This window comes from Haliotis rubra, unplaced genomic scaffold (genome assembly GCF_003918875.1).
Source record: "Haliotis rubra isolate DU_JTF1 unplaced genomic scaffold, ASM391887v1 Scf550, whole genome shotgun sequence".
In the NCBI taxonomy this organism is placed as follows: domain Eukaryota; kingdom Metazoa; phylum Mollusca; class Gastropoda; order Lepetellida; family Haliotidae; genus Haliotis; species Haliotis rubra.
This window is the reverse complement of record NW_025767247.1, coordinates 577,087-599,453: the sequence shown is the minus strand read 5'-3', so window position 1 is coordinate 599,453 and position 22,367 is coordinate 577,087. Positions and strand designations below refer to the sequence as shown.

General features: G+C 46.6%; 2 protein-coding genes across 3 annotated transcripts; both read left to right on the top strand.

Moving 5' to 3' along the window:
• The first annotated feature begins 1,696 nt into the window (after positions 1–1,696).
• Positions 1,697–4,400, top strand: LOC124253773 (sigma intracellular receptor 2-like). Of its 2 annotated transcripts, none has more exons than XM_046687603.1 (3): positions 1,697–1,883; positions 2,448–2,592; positions 3,136–4,400. In XM_046687603.1, the coding sequence occupies exons 1-3, from the start codon at positions 1,773–1,775 to the stop codon at positions 3,408–3,410; spliced, it is 531 nt and encodes a 176-aa protein (XP_046543559.1). In that variant the 5' UTR covers positions 1,697–1,772; the 3' UTR covers positions 3,411–4,400. The 2 variants fall into 2 exon arrangements, with proteins under 2 accessions (XP_046543559.1, XP_046543560.1); XM_046687604.1 differs by lacking the exon at positions 1,697–1,883 and adding an exon at positions 2,014–2,344.
• A 4,862-nt stretch (positions 4,401–9,262) lies between these two features.
• On the top strand, positions 9,263–21,144 carry LOC124253767 (sigma intracellular receptor 2-like). The gene is made up of 3 exons (XM_046687593.1): positions 9,263–9,400; positions 19,759–19,909; positions 20,498–21,144. The coding sequence occupies exons 1-3, from the start codon at positions 9,284–9,286 to the stop codon at positions 20,749–20,751; spliced, it is 522 nt and encodes a 173-aa protein (XP_046543549.1). The 5' UTR covers positions 9,263–9,283; the 3' UTR covers positions 20,752–21,144.
• The last annotated feature ends 1,223 nt before the right edge of the window (positions 21,145–22,367 follow it).

Here is a 22,367-nt window from a genome sequence, read left to right as displayed (position 1 = left end):
ATAACATCAAAATCCATATGAACTGAAATGTTTTGCAAACATCTTTGTTGACTTTCATCAAACTATTTCAGACCGAAAGAGAAAAGATTAGGTCGTCTTTAGCACAGAAACATTGGAAATGCAGTTTTTTTTCTAAACGGAGAAATATAATTGAACTTACACATCAGTGTGGAATCCAGTGACTACACTACGGTGGAAGAACAACCACAATTTAGTAGATTTATGTCATCACTTAGAATTATAAGGTCATGACATCCAAATCCAAAGAACGATGAAACTAGTGTTACCTGTGGTAACAACTATAAGAACAGTCACAAGTCAAAGAACATTGCTCACAATCAAACGTCGTAACAACTACTCTCATCATCACAAATGGCAGATAGAGCTTGGCTTGCAGTCAGATTAGATTTTCCACGACCAGCCATTTAACGCTGTATGGTGACCGAATGTCAAGATCATATAGCACGTGTTTTTGATCAAGGGAGATAATCAAGAAAATCCCAAAAATTACACTGTCACGAAGTACAAGAATTACATTTTAAGGACGAGGGAAGACGGCTAGAAAACAATGAAATATGTTCAGTATGTGTAGACGAGTTATCACGTCCCTCGTGTGGAAACATTGTAAAAAATCTGACGTCATATCTCGTCCATCGAATTAAGAGGCTGCAGCTGGAAAACTCTGGTCGTATGCAAGGGTTGTAGATGACTGGACGTAATATCACGTCCTTAGGATATATGTGCAGCTGTGAAATCTTTCGTCGTATGGAAAGAGTTAAAAGCTTGTGAGTCTGTACGTGGCCTTTCTTCGTATGGAAAGAGTTAAAAGCTTGTGAGTCTGTACCTTGCCTGTGGATGTTGATCTCCAGGAGTGACTACTTGCTTTACTCAAACGTTCATTTCAACGAGATGTATTCACAAGGGCACCTTACCTCAGAACCCATTTCCACTAGACGAGGAATATTTCAGGGTGATTCATTTAGTCCCTTACTTTTCTATGTGTCATTAAATCCGTTAAGCTTTTACTGAACCAAGAGGAGGGTGGTCATCCTGGACCTCTTCAGCACAGATCCCAAATATATATCATACTCCTCTACATGGAGGACCTTGAACTTCATGCAAGTAGAGACTTTACACAGAAAACAAAACCGATTCTCCTTGTCGAGTCCTCGTCCAGTGGCACTGAACTGTCCGTCGCACACGACAAAAGCAGCATCTTCATGATAAACATTGCATGATACATTGTTGGTACTTAGGGGTGCAGGTGAGAGGCAAACTCCGGGATGCTCATATATGGGACATGCTCGTATGAGTGAATGAGTATGGTTTTACGCCGCTTTTAGCAATATTATTCCAGTAACATCACGGCGGCGGACACCAGAAATGGGCTTCACACATTGTATCCATGTGGGGAATCGAACCCGGGTCTTCAGCGTGACGAGCCAACGCTTTAACCTCTAGGCTACCCCACCCCCCTGCTCGTATGAAGCCATGGAATGACACTGTTTACTGGTCGTCTTGTTGTGTGTAATCATGTATGAAACGGAAATAAACTGTTTACTAGTCCTCTTTTCCTGAGTGAATATCTGTCATGGAATGAAACTAGTTTCATCAGTGTAAATGTTGTGCAGTTCGCAAGCAAATCGTGTAACTGGGACAAGGCTCTCCATAACAGACGTATAGTGGGTCACTGGAGTTACCTCCCTTGTATCGAGACGGCGATCTCAACACTTTGTTTAGCCAGCGACAGGGAGGACGAGGCCCACACCACCATGGCACGAGTGTTAGACTTTGTCTTCTTCCTGTACTTCGCCTCACACATCCCAGTAACAATATTTATTGATTCACAAGCTATTTTCCCGTCGTCGTATTTTCCAGATCAGGTAACATTCTCAGTGTATACCAGCGAGGGTAATTCACAAAAAAAACATATTTTGCATCGCGGGTCAAAGGTGAAAGGTTGAACATCGCGCGATATTTCAGGATGTCAACCTCAAGCCTAAATTGTGCCTTTCGTAGAAAATTCACTTACATCCGGGTGGATGGGCGTTTTGTTGGCCGTTGTGGCAATCGTGGCAATCGTGTCATAGCAGCGTGCCGTCCGATTTAAATTCACACGACACAACAAGTTTGAGCATGCCCACGACGCCGATGTGTATAAGATAGTTGTCGTCTTCGCGCGAAAGCGTTGAACGATAACCCGCTCTATTATTTAAACTGAGTTGAACAGACTCGATCATTATTAATTCGATCACTATTAATTCGTATCTGTGATGTTTGGCTAAAATGTGCGTTATATCGGGGAAGGGGGAGGTACGTGATGCAAGGGAGACAATCATGGAAGGTGATTTTACTGCGCTTTTATCTGACCGTATGTCTTGATCAGTGGGTTAGCATAACTCTATGTTGGTTACCCCCGTCATATCAACTCCGAACTCTGTCTGCAGGTGGTGGCGCTGAAGGACTGGTACTGTCGCGAGTTCCGGGACCCCATGATGGTGGAGCCTCCACAGTGGTTCCTCTCCTTTATCTACTGCGAAATCATCTTCCAGTTTCCGTTTTTCTTCGTGGCGGCCTATGCCTACTTCAAAGGTAGAAAGGAGTGAGTGAGTGAGTCAGGTTTCACGCCGCTTTTAGCAATATTCCTGCAATATCACGGTGGGGAACACCAGAAATGGGCTTGAAACACTGTACCAATGTGGGGAATCGAACCCGGGCCCTCGGCGTGACGAGCGAACGCTTTAACCACTAGGCTACCACCACACACACACACACACACACACACCCCACCCCCCACCCCCCAAAGGTAGAAGGAATCACTTCCTAGTTTCAATCACCCATAGTGTGTACATCGGGATTACAATATTGTTTATGGCTGGAGTGAAGAAGTTTCGCTGTCCAAGAAGCCCCGGATGTATCGGAGTTCATCAGTGAATTATGTTTGACATGCAGGGAGGGTCACTTACTTTGTACATACATTTTAGGGGGTGGGGGGTTCCGTTCACATTGTACATGCTTTCACATGAAAATCATCATCAACCCCCCAAGCCATAAATTATGTACGGTGTTTAAGGCCGTGTATTAACTTGAAATGTATTTCTATGTTTATTTTAATCTCTGTGTATATCGACACAGGTGCTGCCAAATGCAAATGGCTGCGACTTCCCGCCGCCGTTTACGGTTCCCACGTCGCCACCACCGTCATCGCTATTGCGTATCACGTGTTTACCCACGACTTCTCCACTTCAAAGCATCCGGGTCCTCGAGATCTAAAGGAGAGAAGCACGTTGTTCGCCATCTACTCGCCCTACCTCCTTGTTCCACTGTTGTTGATGCTTGACACCATGTTCAGCGCCGCCTATCGGCCGGCTCCGTCAGGGTACAACGCTTCCAACAAGAAGAGAAGATGAAAGTTGAAAGATTCACACGGTTTTTTTTATGCCAGGGATGATTTTTACAACGGAACTGATCACATGACCTACAGTGCCATGTTATATTTTGATGATCTGGAAAAACTAAAGAGTTAAATGGTTTGTAAACCACCCAGCACCTAGCTCCCAGTTTCAATGAATTGATAATTCCCCAGAACAATGATAATTGTTCATATTTTTCTGAAAATTTTCAATCACATTCCACAGAAATTGGAACCAACGACAAAGTCAAATCATAAGTATGGCCGAACTTGCACTGTTGAGATAGTTCTGTAATGATTGTTTGGATGTGTACATCGTTATCATTATCAACATCACAGCTGTTATCAGTAATTTATCACTGTCAGCATCATCGACATTTTCATCATCTTCATCGTTACTGACATCAGCAGCGTGGGCACAAGCAGATCAGTTGGTTTGAAGTAGATCATCAACCATTTGGTTTGGAGTATCTCACAATGCGTGAATTGATCTATCTGACTGGCACTTTGGCTGATGACGAATATAAAAGGTATGATACTTTATGGATAACAACTATCTATATTATATGATGATTCTTCGCTCTTGCTTGACGACGGTATAAGAATCTATACCGAAACGTCGCACCGTAATAGAACAAAGACGTCATAAAGTATCATTCCTTTCTTAATGAGTTGACTACACGACGGCAGGTGTGTGTGGCAGGTATACTGCCGATGTATGTAGTTGTCTGATGTGTTGAGGTTGACGCTGTTCAGGTAGCAGCGGGTCAGGTTAAAGGTATCATTTTGCAGCATCTCTTTGATTGATTAGCTGGAGGGTTTAACAGCAAGCGATGCCACCTGCATTGTTGCAATCTTCGGTTTCGAGGGATTTGCAGGCATCAAATTTGAATCTACCTTGGAAAACGCTTGATTTGCGAAATGTATAAGAGAAAAGAGAAAGCGTGATTTGTGAAAATAATTCATGAAATAAAATAAACATCAATAAGCTGAATTTTCCATTAACATTGGACACCAAACAATGGCAGAATGAACAGCACTCTTTGGACAAACGTCTCCCTAATCCATGATACCCCAAGAAGCTAACAGCTGAATGCATCTTGTTCCTCTATATTGGAACAATGTCGGAAGTTATAGATTACTGGAATAGTGCTATAAACGGCGAGTACCTACCCACAACTCGGCTGACCCACACAAAGAGTCTGCTTGTTGGTACAGACTCCCGCTTCTTGATACAGACCCCCGCTTCTTGATACAGAAGGGCCACCTGTTCATACAGAACACATGACATCTACCCGGTTTACCCAAACTGTACTTTGCATGTACCCGATTTACCGATCAGTACGCAATCGGTATCTGATCTGTACGTAGAAGCTGCCTGGTTTACCCAGTCTGTACCTGGTATGTACCCGGTTTACCCAATCTGTACGTAGCATGTACCCGGTTTACCCAATCTGTACGTAGCATGTACCCGGTTTACCCAGTCTGTACCTGGTATGTACCCGGTTTACCCAATCTGTACGTAGCATGTACCCGGTTTACCCAATCTGTACGTAGCATGTACCCGGTTTACCCAATCTGTACGTAGCATGTACCCGGTTTACCCAATCTGTACGTAGCATGTACCCGGTTTACCCAATCTGTACGTAGCATGTACCCGGTTTACCCAATCTGTACGTAGCATGTACCCGGTTTACCCAATCTGTACCTGGTATGTACCCGGTTTACCCAATCTGTACGTAGCATGTACCCTGTGTACATCTCATCTGCTACTATATGGTTGTATTACCTATGTATATGACGGAGTGAACTAAGATACCTATCAGTAAACTATATCTTCCAATAGAAAGGATAAACATGTCCATCTTTATATATATAACTGTATCTAGGTACATGACTGGATGAACTCAGAATACCTATCTGTAAACTATACCTTCTAATAGAAAGGAAACATATGTACATCTGTAAACGCATGATTATATTTTCTATGCACACGGTTGGTGGAATTTAGAATACTTATCTGTAACCCATACTCTTCAACTGGAAGGAAAACATGCACATCTTTATATGCGTGACTGTAGTGTCTGTGTACACGGAATGCCTATCTGTAAATTACATCTTCCAATTGAAAAGAGACACACGTATATCTTTATACTATGACTGTACTATCTATGTGTAAGACTGGCAGAATATCTAATGTGTACCTGTCATACCTTTCCAGTGAAAGGAAACACTGTACATCTTTATATTTATGACTGTATTACTTAAGTAAGACTGACAGAACTTAAACTGTCTTCCTGTAAACATACCCTCCAAGTGAGAGAAAATACAAGTACATTCTGATATATGAATGTGTATCTATGTGCACGTTTAAACGAACTTAGAATACCTATCTGTAAACTATACTTTCCAATTGAGACTAAAATTATGTATACTCTCATACATACAACTATAGTAGCTATGTGCATATGGCCGGAACTAAGAATGCCAATCTGTAAATCCACCCATCTTTTTCAGTTGAGGGGAAAAACTTGTACATCTATCTATCTATATATGTATGTGCATATGTATGTATGTATGTATGTATGTATGTATGTATGTATGTATGTATGTATGTATGTATGTATGTATGTATGTATGTATGTATGTATGTATGTATGTATGAGAGTATATGCATATAACTATTATATGTGTTGTAGAGTGGGAATAAAAAATGAAAATTAAAAAAAAAAAAATGTACCCTGTTTTCCCGTCTGTTCTATGTGTTTGTTTGTTTGTGAGGGTATTGTTTGTTTGTGAGGGTATTGCTTGTTTGTGAGGGTATTGTTTGTTTGTGAGGGTATTGCTTGTTTGTGAGGGTATTGTTTGTTTGTGAGGGTATTGTTTGTTTGTGAGGGTATTGCTTGTTTGTGAGGGTATTGTTTGTTTGTGAGGGTATTGCTTGTTTGTGAGGGTATTGTTTGTTTGTGAGGGTATTGCTTTGTTTGTTTTGTTTGTTTGTGAGGGTATTGTTTGTTTGTGAGGGTATTGTTTGTTTGTGAGGGTATTGTTTGTTTGTGAGGGTATTGCTTGTTTGTGAGGGTATTGTTTGTTTGTGAGGGGTATTGTTTGTGAGGGTTATTGTTTGTTTGTGAGGGGTATTGTTTGTTTGTGAGGGTATTGCTTGTTTGTGAGGGGTATTGTTTGTTTGTGGAGGTGTTGCTTGTTTGTGAGGGTATTGCTTGTTTGTGAGGGTATTGCTTGTTTGTGAGGGTATTGTTTGTTTGTGAGGGTATTGCTTGTTTGTGAGGGTATTGCTTGTTTGTGAGGGTATTGTTTGTTTGTGAGGGTATTGCTTGTTTGTGAGGGTATTGCTTGTTTGTGAGGGTATTGTTTGTTTGTGAGGGTATTGTTTGTTTGTGAGGGTATTGTTTGTTTGTGAGGGTATTGCTTGTTTGTGAGGGTATTGTTTGTTTGTGAGGGCATTGTTTGTTTGTGAGGGTATTGTTTGTTCACAAGGGTCATGTCTTGGTTGCATCATTGTGAAATAAAACATTCCTGATATCGTAATCTGGTATTTCCCACAGTGGCGACCCCAGTTCGGAGTCAATCCCTTACATCCTGTGCTGTAAGGCAACCAAGTAGGCTGGATAGTAGGGGTCCGTGACTGACATGCTGATTGTCATCGCACCCCAGGAGACACTGTGGGTGATACTCGTGATATTAATCACTGGTCTGTCTGTACCATGTCAAATATTTACAGTCCACAGCCTTATAGCTGGACTATTGCGACGACAAACAACAGCAAACATACTGTTTCCACTGCCCTTTGTTCACGCCTGGAGGAATATTTTACTTCCCTGGGTCACAACATGTGTCCCCAAATCACCGACATCTGGGATACTCTCGTCTCGAGGGGGGTGTCCACGCGGCCAGGACCGCACAGTTTCCACGGTGATCCGCCTCAAGCTTTATCGCACATTCTGTGCGTGTTTCCCGTCCATTATCATGGGTTCAGCCCACCTCGGAAACAAGCAAGTAAACTAAAGCCCATGCTCTCCTTCCACATCACCCGTGAACATCTGGGATAGAATTGGTCTTCAGCAACCCAAGCTTGTCGTAAGAGGCAACTAACGGGATAGGGTGGTCAGGCTCGCTGACTTGGTTAACACATGTCATCGTATCCCAAAAGGATCTATCTATCTATCTATCTATCCATCTATCTATCTGCTGTTGATAACGGGATTGTCTGATCCAGACTCGATTATTTACAGACCGCTGCCACAGCTGGAATATTGCTCAGCGCGGCTTAAAACTAAACTCACTCACTCACTCTCCTTCCACGTATTCTACCTTAAAGAGATATGTGCAACTTCGTAGTTATCTGTAAACTAAAGTACCGGGAGATGGCACAAACATGTCTGTGTGTTGAGGAGACAGTCTGTGAGTAGGGGACAACCTCTGTGAGTAGGGCAAAATCTGTGCGTGTAGGGGAAAACCTCTGTGAGTAGGTGAAAATCTGTGCGTGTAGGGGAAAACCTCTGTGAGTAGGGCAAAATCTGTGCGTGTAGGGGAAAACCCCTGTGAGTAGGGGAAAATCTGTGCGTGTAGGGGAAAAAACTTCTGTGAGTAGGGGAAAATCTGTGCGTGTACGGGAAAACCTGTGCGTGTAAGGGAAAACCTCTGTGAATAGGGGAGAGTCCTCTGCGTGTAAGGGAAAACCTCTGTGAATAGGGGAGAGTCGTCATATAATGAGTGGATATAGATATGGCTTACCACTTTACCAAACCATATATGGTGCGCGATTGGGCCCACCTTCAGTATTTCCATGTTGACTGGATACCTGACGCGAGTAAGGAACTAAATTACTGTCGGAAAATAAAAAAACAACAACTGTTTTTCGACTGTTACTCTGTATCCCGAAAGATTTACACAACTGCAAATAGCATATGTCGAAATAACCCACATCGGCCTATAACTGGGCGTTCAGTGGGATGCGTAATAGGATATCCAGAAAAGCATGTTTACTCGTAAAATCGGGCAAAACTTACAAATAGTTGCTGAAAACAATAGATCAGACTATAGATGCCAATTAGGTCTAGTCATTTGGCAAATGCATGTGCACAAGGGTCATCTGAAAGATATTTTCTGCTTTTTCATATGTATTGAATATGTCTCTACTGATTATGTTACCTTACCTGAGGGGTGGTGGGGTAGCCTAGTGGTTAAAGCGTTGGCTCGTCACGCCGAAGACCCGGGTCCGATTCCCCACATGGGTACAATGTGTGAAGCCCATTTCTGGTGGCCCCCGCCGTGATGTTGCTGGAATATTGCTAAAAGCGGCGTTAAACCATACTCACTCACTCACTCACTCACTCACTATCTTACCCGATATCTCTATACCCCAGCCCAACCCCAACCATCGTCTGCGACACCTATCCTGGCTTTGCTTTTGAGACGACCCCTCCTACCAGTTTTCATAGTTATAATGAGATTCCATGGTAGCTGCAATAGTTTAAGTATCAATTTCAAAATGGGCATTTAAAAAGTGTCCGTAATACAATATCATAGCACACTAATTTCCATAAAGCCATGGTCTGTTCTAAATAAGTCGCATTGCTCATTTCTGCACTTATCTCTCCTCAGCAAAATCACTTTTTCACATTTCCAATCACCCTACCATTGAGACTATAGTTAGGCCGAACTTAGTTTAACAGATATTTCACATTTGCAGATATTAACCACCTAAATTGTAGATATAAATGTGGTTTTTTTTCTATTTCCGACAGTACTTCATATCCTCGTTTAAAAGCGCTGTGCGGTGGTCCAGGCTGTCCGCTGACCGAACTTCCGCTCCTTGTGTCAGGACGCTATCTCCATACGTCAGTCAGCATGGCTCTGAGAAAGGCTCTGGACGTCGTTTTCTGCTGCTACTTTGTCTTCCAGATTCCTTCCACCGTGTTGCTCGACACGCAGGCGCTGTTTCCCTCCTGGGTCTACCCGCAGTGGGTGAGTACTGTAGACTGTACTGTAGCTATGTGGGGGATGTAGAGAGACGCTGTTTCCCTCCTGGGTCTACCCGCAGTGGGTGAGTACTGTAGACTGTACTGTAGCTATGTGGGGGATGTAGAGAGACGCTGTTTCCCTCCTGGGTCTACCCGCAGTGGGTGAGTACTGTAGGCTGTACTGTAGCTATGTGGGGGATGTAGAGAGACGCTGTTTCCCTCCTGGGTCTACCCGCAGTGGGTGAGTACTGTAGGCTGTACTGTAGCTATGTGGGGGATGTAGAGAGACGCTGTTTCCCTCCTGGGTCTACCCGCTGTGGGTGAGTACTGTAGGCTGTACTGTAGCTATGTGGGGGATGTAGAGACGCTGTTTCCCCTGGGTCTACCCTGTGGGTGAGTCTACCCTGTAGAGTGTACTGTGAGTACTGTAGGCTGTACTGTAGCTATGTGGGGATGTAGAGAGACGCTGTTTCCCCTCCTGGGTCTACCCGCAGTGGGTGAGTACTGTAGACTGTACTGTAGCCTGTACTGTAGCTATGTGGGGGATGTAGAGAGACGCTGTTTCCCTCCTGGGTCTACCCGCAGTGGGTGAGTACTGTAGACTGTACTGTAGACTGTACTGTAGCTATGTGGGGGATGTAGAGACTGTTGGTCCCCTCCTGGGTCTACCCGCTGTGGGTGAGTACTGTAGGCTGTACTGTAGCTATGTGGGGGATGTAGAGAGACGTTGGTCCCCTCCTGGGTCTACCCGCTGTGGGTGAGTACTGTAGACTGTACTGTAGCTATGTGGGGGATGTAGAGAGACGCTGTTTCCCTCCTGGGTCTACCCGCAGTGGGTGAGTACTGTAGGCTGTACTGTAGCTATGTGGGGGATGTAGAGAGACGCTGTTTCCCTCCTGGGTCTACCCGCAGTGGGTGAGTACTGTAGACTGTACTGTAGCTATGTGGGGGATGTAGAGACGCTGTTCCCCCTCCTGGGTCTACCCGCAGTGGGTGAGTACTGTAGGCTGTACTGTAGCTATGTGGGGGATGTAGAGAGACGTTGGTCTCCTCCTGGGTCTACCCGCTGTGGGTGAGTACTGTAGGCTGTACTGTAACTATAGCTATGTGGGGATGTAGAGAGACGCTGTTTCCCTCCTGGGTCTACCCGCTGTGGGTGAGTACTGTAGACTGTACTGTAGCTATGTGGGGGATGTAGAGAGACGCTGTTTCCCTCCTGGGTCTACCCGCAGTGGGTGAGTACTGTAGACTGCACTGTAGACTGTACTGTAGCTATGTGGGGGATGTAGAGAGACGCTGTTTCCCCTCCTGGGTCTACCCGCAGTGGGTGAGTACTGTAGGCTGTACTGTAGACTGTACTGTAGCTATGTGGGGGATGTAGAGAGACGCTGTTTCCCCCTGGGTCTACCCACCCGCTGTGGGTGAGTACTGTAGACTGTACTGTAGCTATGTGGGGGATGTAGAGAGACGCTGTTCCCCCCTGGGTCTACCCGCAGTGGGTGAGTACTGTACACTGTACTGTAGGCTGTACTGTAGCTATGTGGGGGATGTAGAGAGACGCTGTTTCCCTCCTGGGTCTACCCGCAGTGGGTGAGTACTGTAGGCTGTACTGTAGCTATGTGGGGGATGTAGAGAGACGCTGTTTCCCTCCTGGGTCTACCCGCAGTGGGTGAGTACTGTAGGCTGTACTGTAGCTATGTGGGGGATGTAGAGAGACGTTGGTCCCCTCCTGGGTCTACCCGCTGTGGGTGAGTACTGTAGGCTGTACTGTAGCTATGTGGGGGATGTAGAGAGACGCTGTTTCCCTCCTGGGTCTACCCGCAGTGGGTGAGTACTGTAGGCTGTACTGTAGCTATGTGGGGGATGTAGAGACGCTGTTTCCTCCCTGGTCTACCCGCAGTGGGTGAGTACTGTACTGTAGAGCTGTACTGTAGCTATGTGGGGATGTAGAGAGACGCTGTTTCCCTCCTGGGTCTACCCGCAGTGGGTGAGTACTGTAGGCTGTACTGTAGCTATGTGGGGGATGTAGAGAGACGCTGTTCCCTCCTGGGTCTACCCGCAGTGGGTGAGTACTGTAGGCTGTACTGTAGCTATGTGGGGGATGTAGAGAGACGCTGTTTCCCTCCTGGGTCTACCCGCAGTGGGTGAGTACTGTAGACTGTACTGTAGCTATGTGGGGGATGTAGAGAGACGCTGTTTCCCTCCTGGGTCTACCCGCTGTGGGGATGTAGTCGGGTGACCCGCAGTGGGTGAGTACTGTAGGCTGTACTGTAGCTATGTGGGGGATGTAGAGAGACGCTGTTTCCCTCCTGGGTCTACCCGCAGTGGGTGAGTACTGTAGGCTGTACTGTAGCTATGTGGGGGATGTAGAGAGACGCTGTTCCCTCCTGGGTCTACCCGCAGTCGGTGAGGTATGAGTACTGTAGGCTGTACTGTAGCTATGTGGGGGATGTAGAGAGACGCTGTTTCCCTCCTGGGTCTACCCGCTGTGGGTGAGTACTGTAGGCTGTACTGTAGCTATGTGGGGGATGTAGAGAGACGTTGGTCCCCTCCTGGGTCTACCCGCAGTGGGTGAGTACTGTAGACTGTACTGTAGCTATGTGGGGGATGTAGAGAGACGCTGTTTCCCTCCTGGGTCTACCCGCTGTGGGTGAGTACTGTAGACTGTACTGTAGCTATGTGGGGGATGTAGAGAGACGCTGTTTCCCTCCTGGGTCTACCCGCAGTGGGTGAGTACTGTAGGCTGTACTGTAGCTATGTGGGGGATGTAGAGAGACGCTGTTCCCCTCCTGGGTCTACCCGCTGTGGGTGAGTACTGTAGGCTGTACTGTAGCTATGTGGGGGATGTAGAGAGACGCTGTTCCCCCCTGGGTCTACCCGCAGTGGGTGAGTACTGTAGACTGTACTGTAGCTATGTGGGGGATGTAGAGAGACGCTGTTTCCCTCCTGGGTCTACCCGCAGTGGGTGAGTACTGTAGGCTGTACTGTAGCTATGTGGGGGATGTAGAGAGACGCTGTTTCCCTCCTGGGTCTACCCGCAGTGGGTGAGTACTGTAGACTGCACTGTAGACTGTACTGTAGCTATGTGGGGGATGTAGAGACGCTGGTCCCTCCTGGGTCTACCCGCTGTGGGTGAGTACTGTAGGCTGTACTGTAGCTATGTGGGGGATGTAGAGAGACGCTGTTTCCTCCTGGGTCTACCCGCAGTGGGTGAGTACTGTAGACTGTACTGTAAAGACTGTACTGTAGCTATGTGGGGGATGTAGAGAGACGCTGTTTCCCTCCTGGGTCTACCCGCAGTGGGTGAGTACTGTAGACTGTACTGTAGCTATGTGGGGGATGTAGAGAGACGCTGTTTCCCTCCTGGGTCTACCCGCAGTGGGTGAGTACTGTAGACTGTACTGTAGCTATGTGGGGGATGTAGAGAGACGCTGTTTCCCTCCTGGGTCTACCCGCAGTGGGTGAGTACTGTAGACTGTACTGTAGGCTGTACTGTAGCTATGTGGGGGATGTAGAGAGACGCTGTTTCCCTCCTGGGTCTACCCGCAGTGGGTGAGTACTGTAGACTGTACTGTAGACTGTACTGTAGCTATGTGGGGGATGTAGAGAGACGTTGGGGGATCCGCCCCTGGGTCTACCCGCTGTGGGTGAGTACTGTAGACTGTACTGTAGCTATGTGGGGGGATGTAGAGAGACGCTGTTTCCCCCTCCTGGGTCTACCCGCAGTGGGTGAGTACTGTAGACTGTACTGTAGCTATGTGGGGATGTAGAGAGACTGTTTCCTCCTGGGTCTACCCGCAGTGGGTCTACCGTTGGTCTGGGTGGGTGAGTACTGTAGGCTGTACTGTAGCTATGTGGGGATGTAGAGAGACGCTGTTTCCCTCCTGGGTCTACCCGCAGTGGGTGAGTACTGTAGTACTGTAGGCTGTACTGTAGCTATGTGGGGATGTAGAGACGCTGGTTCCCTCCTGGGTCTACCCGCTGTGGGTGAGTACTGTAGACTGTACTGTAGGCTGTACTGTAGCTATGTGGGGATGTAGAGAGACGCTGTTTCCCTGGTGGAGTACCTGGGTCTTTCCCCCTGCTACCCACTTTGTGAGTACTGTAGGCTGTACTGTAGCTATGTGGGGATGTAGAGAGACGCTGTTTCCCCCCCTGGGTCTACCCGCTGTGGGTGAGTACTGTAGGCTGTACTGTAGCTATGTGGGGATGTAGAGAGACGCTGTTTCCCCTGGGTCTACCCGCTGTGGGTGAGTACTGTAGGCTGTACTGTAGCTGGGTGGGGATGTAGAGACGCTGTTTCCCTCCTGGGTCTACACCCGCAGTCCGTGAGTACTGTAGGCTGTACTGTAGCTATGTGGGGGATGTAGAGAGACGCTGTTTCCCTCCTGGGTCTACCCGCTGTGGGTGAGTACTGTAGGCTGTACTGTAGCTATGTGGGGGATGTAGAGAGACGCTGTTTCCTCCTGGTCTACCCGCAGTGGGTGAGTACTGTAGGCTGTACTGTAGCTATGTGGGGGATGTAGAGAGACGCTGGTCCCCTCCTGGGTCTACCCCGCAGTGGGTGGGTGAGTACTGTAGGCTGTACTGTAGCTATGTGGGGGATGTAGAGAGACGCTGTTTCCCCTGGGTCTACCCGCTGTGGGTGAGTACTGTAGGCTGTACTGTAGCTATGTGGGGGATGTAGAGAGACGCTGTTTCCCTCCTGGGTCTACCCGCAGTGGGTGAGTACTGTAGACTGTACTGTAGGCTGTACTGTAGCTATGTGGGGGATGTAGAGAGACGCTGTTTCCCCTGGGTCTACCCGCAGTGGGTGAGTACTGTAGGCTGTACTGTAGCTATGTGGGGGATGTAGAGAGACGCTGTTTCCCCCCTGGGTCTACCCGCAGTGGGTGAGTACTGTAGGCTGTACTGTAGCTATGTGGGGGATGTAGAGAGACGTTGGTCCCCTCCTGGGTCTACCCGCTGTGGGTGAGTACTGTAGACTGTACTGTAGCTATGTGGGGGATGTAGAGAGACGCTGTTTCCTCCTGGGTCTACCCGCAGTGGGTGAGTACTGTAGGCTGTACTGTAGCTATGTGGGGGATGTAGAGAGACGTTGGTCCCCTCCTGGGTCTACCCGCTGTGGGTGAGTACTGTAGACTGTACTGTAGCTATGTGGGGGATGTAGAGAGACGTTGGTCCCCTCCTGGGTCTACCCGCTGTGGGTGAGTACTGTAGACTGTACTGTAGCTATGTGGGGGATGTAGAGAGACGCTGTTTCCCTCCTGGGTCTACCCGCTGTGGGTGAGTACTGTAGGCTGTACTGTAGCTATGTGGGGGATGTAGAGAGACACTGTTCCCCTCCTGGGTCTACCCGTTGTGGGTGAGTACTGTAGGCTGTACTGTAGATTGTACTGTAGCTATTTTGGGGATGTAGAGAGACGCTGTTCCCCTCCTGGGTCTACCCGCAGTGGGTGAGTACTGTAGACTGTACTGTAGACTGTACTGTAGACTGTACTGTAGCTATGTGGGGGATGTAGAGAGACGCTGTTTCCCTCCTGGGTCTACCCGTTGTGGGTGAGTACTGTAGGCTGTACTGTAGATTGTACTGTAGCTATGTGGGGGATGTAGAGAGACGCTTTTCCCCTCCTGGGTCTACCCGCTGTGGGTGAGTACTGTAGACTGTACTGTAGCTATGTGGGGGATGTAGAGAGACGTTGGTCCCCCCCTTTCGCCCAGTATGGCATATAGGGTTTCCTCTTTCCCCCAGTAAGGCATATAGGGTTGCCTATTTCGCCAAGTATGGCATATAGGGTTTCCTCTTTCGCCCAGTAAGGCATATAGGGTTTCCTCTTTCGCCCAGTAAGGCTATAGGGTTTCCTCTTTCGCCCAGTATGGCATATAGGGTTTCCTCTTTCATCCAGTATGGCATATAGGGTTTCCTCTTTCCCCCAGTATGGCATATAGGGTTTCCTCTTTCGCCCAGTATGGCATATAGGCTTTCCTCTTTCCCCCCAGTATGGCATATAGGGTTTCCTCTTTCGCCCATTATGGCATATAGGGTTTCCTCTTTCCCCCAGTATGGCATATAGGGTTTCCTCTTTCATCCAGTATGGCATATAGGGTTTCCTCTTTCCCCCAGTATGGCATATAGGGTTTCCTCTTTCATCCACTATGGCATATAGGGTTTCCTCTTTCTCCCAGTATGGCATATAGGGTTTCCTCTTTCCCCAGTATGGCATATAGGGTTTCCTCTTTCCCCCAGTATGGCATATAGGGTTTCCTCTTTCCTCCAGTATGGCATATAGGGTTTCCTCTTTCTCCCAGTATGGCATATAGGGTTTCCTCTTTCCTCCAGTATGGCATATAGGGTTTCCTCATCCTCCCAGTATGGCATATAGGGTTTCCTATTTCCCCCAGTATGGCATATAGGGTTTCCTTATTCACCCAGTATGGCATATAGGGTTTCCTCATTCACCCAGTATGGCATATAGGGTTTCCTCGTTTACTCACCATGGCATATAGGGTTTCCTCATCCTCCCAGTATGGCATATAGAGTTTCCCCATTCACCCAGTATGGCATATGGGGTTTCCTTTTCACTCAGTATGGCGTACAGGGTTCATCTTTCACCCAGTATGGTATATAGCGTTTCCTCACTCACCAAGTATGGCATATAGGGTTTCCGCATTCACCCAGTATGGCATATAGGGTTTCTTCTTTCATCCATTATGGCATATATGGTTTCCTCTTTCACCCAGTATGGCATATAGGGTTTCCTCTTTCACCCAGTATGGCATATAGGGTTTCCTCTTTCACCCAGTATGGCATATAGGGTTTCCTCTTTCACCCAGTATGGCATATAGGGTTTCCTCATTCACCCAGTATGGCATATAGGGTTTCCTTTTTCATCCAGGGTTTCCCAGTATGGCATAAAGGGTTTCCTTCACCCAGTATGGCATATAGGGTTTCATTACAGGGTTTCACCCAGTATGGCATATAGGGTTTCCTCTTTCACCCAGTATGGCATACAGGGTTTCCTTTATTTTATCCTCCCAGTATGGCATATAGGGTTTCCTCTTTCACTCAGTATGGCATATAGGGTTTCCTCATCCTCCCATCCTCCCAGTATGGCATATAGAGTTTCCCCATTCACCCAGTATGGCATACAGGGTTTCCTCATCCTCCCAGTATGGCATATAGAGTTTCCCCATTCACTCAGTATGGCATATAGGGTTTCCTCTTTCACTCCAGTATGGCATACAGGGTTTCCTCATCCTCCCAGTATGGCATATAGGGTTTCCCTCTTTCACCCAGTATGGCATACAGGGTTTCCTCATCATCCTTCCCAGTATGGCATATAGAGTTTCCCCATTCACCCAGTATGGCATATAGGGTTTCCTCATTCACCCAGTATGGCATACAGGGTTTCCCTCATCCTCCCAGTATGGCATATAGGGTTTCCTCTTTCACTCAGTATGGCATATAGGGTTTCCTCATTCACCCAGTATGGCATATAGGGTTTCCTCATCCTCCCAGTATGGCATATAGAGTTTCCTCATTCACCCAGTATGGCATACAGGGTTTCCTCATCCTCCCAGTATGGCATATAGAGTTTCCCCATTCACCCAGTATGGCATACAGGGTTTCCTCATCCTCCCAGTATGCCATATAGAGTTTCCCCATTCACTCAGTATGGCATATAGGGTTTCCTCTTTCACTCAGTATGGCATATGGCATACAGTTTCTCATCCTCCCCCAGTATGGCATACAGGGTTTCCTCATCCTCCCAGTATGGCATATAGAGTTTCCCCATTCACCCAGTATGGCATACAGGGTTTCCTCATCCTCCCAGTATGGCATATAGAGTTTCCCATTCACTCAGTATGGCATATAGGGTTTCTCATCCCTCCCAGTTCATAGGGTTTCCCCATTCACCCAGTATGGCATACAGGGTTTCCCATCATCCTCCCAGTATGGCATATAGAGTTTCCTCATCCTCCCAGTATGGCATATAGGTTTCCCCTTTCACTCAGTATGGCATACAGGGTTTCCCTCATCCTCCCAGTATGGCATATAGGGTTTCCCATTCACTCAGTATGGCATATAGGGTTTCCCATACAGGGTCCTCCCAGTATGGCATATAGGGTTTCCTCACTCCATGTCAGTATGGCATATAGGGTTTCCTCTTTTCACCCAGTATGGCATACAGGGTTTCCTCATCCTCCCAGTATGGCATACAGGGTTTCCTCATCCTCCCAGTATGGCATATAGGAGTTTCCTCTTTCACCCAGTATGGCATATAGGGTTTCCCATTCACCCAGTATGGCATACAGGGTTTCCTGATCCTCCACCCAGTATGGCATACAGGGTTTCATCCTCCCAGTATGGCATATAGAGTTTCCATTCACCCAGTATGGCATACAGGGTTTCCCTCCCAGTATGGCATATAGAGTTTCCCCATTCACTCAGTATGGCATACAGGGTTTCCTCATCCCAGGGCTCCCAGTATGGCATATAGGGTTTCCCTCTTTCACTCAGTATGGCATATAGAGTTTCCCATTCACCCAGTATGGCATACAGGGTTTCCTCATCCTCCCAGTATGGCATATAGAGTTTCCCCATTCACCCAGTATGGCATACAGGGTTTCCTCATCCTCCCAGTATGGCATATAGAGTTTCCCCATTCACTCAGTATGGCATATAGGGTTTCCTCTTTCACTCAGTATGGCATACAGGGTTTCCTCATCCTCCCAGTATGGCATACAGGGTTTCCTCATCCTCCCAGTATGGCATATAGAGTTTCCCCATTCACCCAGTATGGCATACAGGGTTTCCTCATCCTCCCAGTATGGCATATAGAGTTTCCCCATTCACTCAGTATGGCATATAGAGTTTCCCCATTCACCCAGTATGGCATACAGGGTTTCCTCATCCTCCCAGTATGGCATATAGAGTTTCCCCATTCACTCAGTATGGCATATAGGGTTTCCTCTTTCACTCAGTATGGCATACAGGGTTTCCTCATCCTCCCAGTATGGCATATAGGGTTTCCTCTTTCACCCAGTATGGCATACAGGGTTTCCTCATACTCCCAGTATGGCATATAGGGTTTCCTCTTTCACTCAGTATGGCATATAGTTTCCCCATTCACCCAGTATGGCATATAGGGTTTCCTCATCCTCCCAGTATGGCATATAGAGTTTCCCCATTCACCCAGTATGGCATACAGGGTTTCCTCATCCTCCCAGTATGGCATATAGGGTTTCCTCTTTCACTCAGTATGGCATACAGGGTTTCCTCATCCTCCCAGTATGGCATATAGAGTTTCCCCATTCACTCAGTATGGTATATAGGGTTTCCTCTTTCACTCAGTATGGCATACTGCGTTTCCTCATCCTCCCAGTATGGCATATAGGGTTTCCTCTTTCACCCAGTATGGCATACAGGGTTTCCTCATCCTCCCAGTATGGCATATAGGGTTTCCTCTTTCACTCAGTATGGCATACAGGGTTTCCTCATCCTCCCAGTATGGCATACAGGGTTTCCTCATACTCCCAGTATGGCATATAGGGTTTCCTCTTTCACCCAGTATGGCATATAGGGTTTCCTCTTTCACCCAGTATGGCATACAGGGTTTCCTCATCCTCCCAGTATGGCATACAGGGTTTCCTCATCCTCATCCTCCCAGTATGGCATATAGGGTTTCCTCTTTCACCCAGTATGGCATATAGGGTTTCCTCATCCTCCCAGTATGGCATATAGGGTTTCCTCTTTCACCCAGTATGGCATACAGGGTTTCCTCATCCTCCCAGTATGGCATATAGAGTTTCCCCATTCACCCAGTATGGCATACAGGGTTTCCTCATCCTCCCAGTATGGCATATAGGGTTTCCTCTTTCACCCAGTATGGCATATAGGGTTTCCTCATCCTCCCAGTATGGCATATAGGGTTTCCTCTTTCACTCAGTATGGCATACAGGGTTTCCTCATCCTCCCAGTATGGCATATAGGGTTTCCTCTTTCACCCAGTATGGCATACAGGGTTTCCTCATCCTCCCAGTATGGCATATAGAGTTTCCCCATTCACCCAGTATGGCATACAGGGTTTCCTCATCCTCCCAGTATGGCATATAGGGTTTCCCCATTCACTCAGTATGGCATATAGGGTTTCCCCATTCACCCAGTATGGCATACAGGGTTTCCTCATCCTCCCAGTATGGCATATAGGGTTTCCCCATTCACTCAGTATGGCATACAGGGTTTCCTCCCTTCGAAAAACAAGGTTTCCCTATTCACCCAGTGGGGTTTATTCCACTGACTTCCTCACTCTGTATAACCTAAGATCACATGTTTGTTGAGCAATCTTTTCTTGCTTTCAGTTGCAAAACATGCAGGTTTCCTACGTTGAAGGTTTCCGTGATCCCTACATGGCTGACCCGAGTTCTTTCCCTTGGTTCATGGCCACGTGCGTGGTTGAGTTCTCCCTAGAAATCCCCTTCTTTTTCATTGCTGCTTATGCGTATTTCTACGGTAAGTCTAGGTATTTGTTTAACAATGTGGTTGTGTCCCAGTCCTTGCCTCGGACCAGCCATTTAGTTATTGTGTATCATTGCTTTGCATTTGAAAATTAAAGTATTGAGACTGTTAGATAATGTAGCATCTTTCTCAATACAGGGACACGTCTTTCATTGGGTTACAAATATCTTGAAAATGAGCGAGCGAAGATGAAGTCAACGATTTGACACAGAAAAACAGTATTTCCAAATTAGACCCTTCATTATAGATTTTCAAATTTGGGCGAATCAGTAATTATGGATTGTATGTCTGTTGGGTCTTGTGTGATTTGTGTGAAACGTTACATGAATGTTAAGACGTTGAACCTATTTATAGTGAGAACAACTACGGGCTGCAGTACTAACATTCCGGCTTTGTTACGCCATAGATATGTCAAGTGGTGACATAATCAGATGTAGCTACAACAGAAAACGTTAACCTGGGTTCCGGACTCTCAGGGTATTTGTATTCCTACAACAAATGAAAAAAAAACTCACAGAAATAGCCGCCAACAGGCTGGTGTAGTTTACCCTCATTCATCGACTTACTCACTCACTCACGCAGGTGCGCAGCGTTGCCCCTGGATACGGCTACCGTCGCTGATGTACAGCGTCCACACTGCAACGTCAGTCCTCGCTGTCAACTTCACCACGTGGCTGCACGACTTTACTGTGTACAAGGTGCCAGGGCCACGTGACGCTACGGAGAGGATAAGGCTGATCTGCGTGTACGGCTTCTTCTTCGTTGTGTGTGTCCTCAACATCTTCGACACCTGCTTGAGCTCGGCGTACCGCGGAGACAAGATGAAGACGATCTGATGCACTGCCCCAAACACAACAAAGCGATGCTGCGTCCATCGGCAGGATGTGCACAGCGTCGTTTTCCCCAACGCATATGATTCTACAGATATGTCACAGAGTGAAAACATTATGTGTAGTGAGATATCTCACGGAATGTCAGCTTCATGTCCGCTTGATGTATAATGAAACATGTTATGGGATGTCTGCTTGATGTATAATGAGACATGTTACGGGATGTCAGCTTGATGTATAATGAGACATGTTACGGGATGTCCGCTTGATGTATAATGAAACATGTTATGGGATGTCTGCTTGATGTATAATGAGACATGTTACGGGATGTCAGCTTGATGTATAATGAGACATGTTACGGGATGTCTGCTTGATGTATAATGAGACATGTTACGGGATGTCAGCTTGATGGAATGTCTGCTTTTGATGTATAATGAGACATGTTACGGGATGTCAGCTTGATGTATAATGAGACATGTTACGGGATGTCTGCTTGATGTATAATGAGACATGTTACGGATGTCCGCTTGATGTATAATGAGACATGTTACGGGATGTCAGCTTGATGTATAATGAGACATGTTACGGGATGTCAGCTTGATGTATAATGAGACATGTTACGGGATGTCAGCTTCATCCCAGCTTGATGTATAATGAGACATTTTACGGAATGTCTGCTTGATGTATAATGAGACATTTTACGGAATGTCTGCTTGATGTATAATGAGACATGTTACGGGATGTCTGCTTGATGTATAATGAGACATGTTACGGGATGTCAGCTTGATGTATAATGAGACATGTTACGGGATGTCAGCTTGATGTATAATGAGACATGTTACGGAATGTCTGCTTGTATAATGATGTTACGGGATATAATGAGACATGTTACGGGATGTCAGCTTGATGTTTAATGAGACATGTTACGGAATGTCTGCTTGACGTATAATGAGACATGTTACGGAATGTCCGCTTGATGTATAATGAGACATGTTACGGAATGTCAGCTTGATGTATAATGAGACATGTTACGGGATATACAGAGAGCACGTTGTGTATGCCGGGTGTGAGAGCAGCATGTGGCGTACAGACGCAGAGATGATGCGATACAAAATGTAGAATAGGTTGCTTATTTAAGAACATAAAACTTATTTTCAGAAGCGTTGATATATTTCCTATTCAATTTTCTCACCTACAGATGTATTGTGATAGTAAGTGTAATCACTGTATGATAACGTGAATGGCAAGCTTGGCATCGAATGGTAACAGTCAGTTTAAATCCGATCGAATGCTGCGACCATGAGACGGATTGTCAGCTGGTCTTCTGACTGGTGTCTGGGTGGCTATGTGGGTGATATCTAGTTGGACACACATCAGGATATATATTTCCTAAACAAAGAAAGCTTTTTCGGTCACATTGCCAGACTACAATAATGTAGTTTAAGTTCCTTGAACAATATACTTCCCTTTCTACGAGGGTGTGTATACTTCCTCCACAGGAAGTGGGATGCTGTGTGTCAGCGCTTTGTGAAGAACATCAACACATCAGTTTATTATCACTTCCTTACATCCAGCGTGGTTCACGGTGATAAAGACAAAGTGAAAAAGTGGATCAAGGTTGC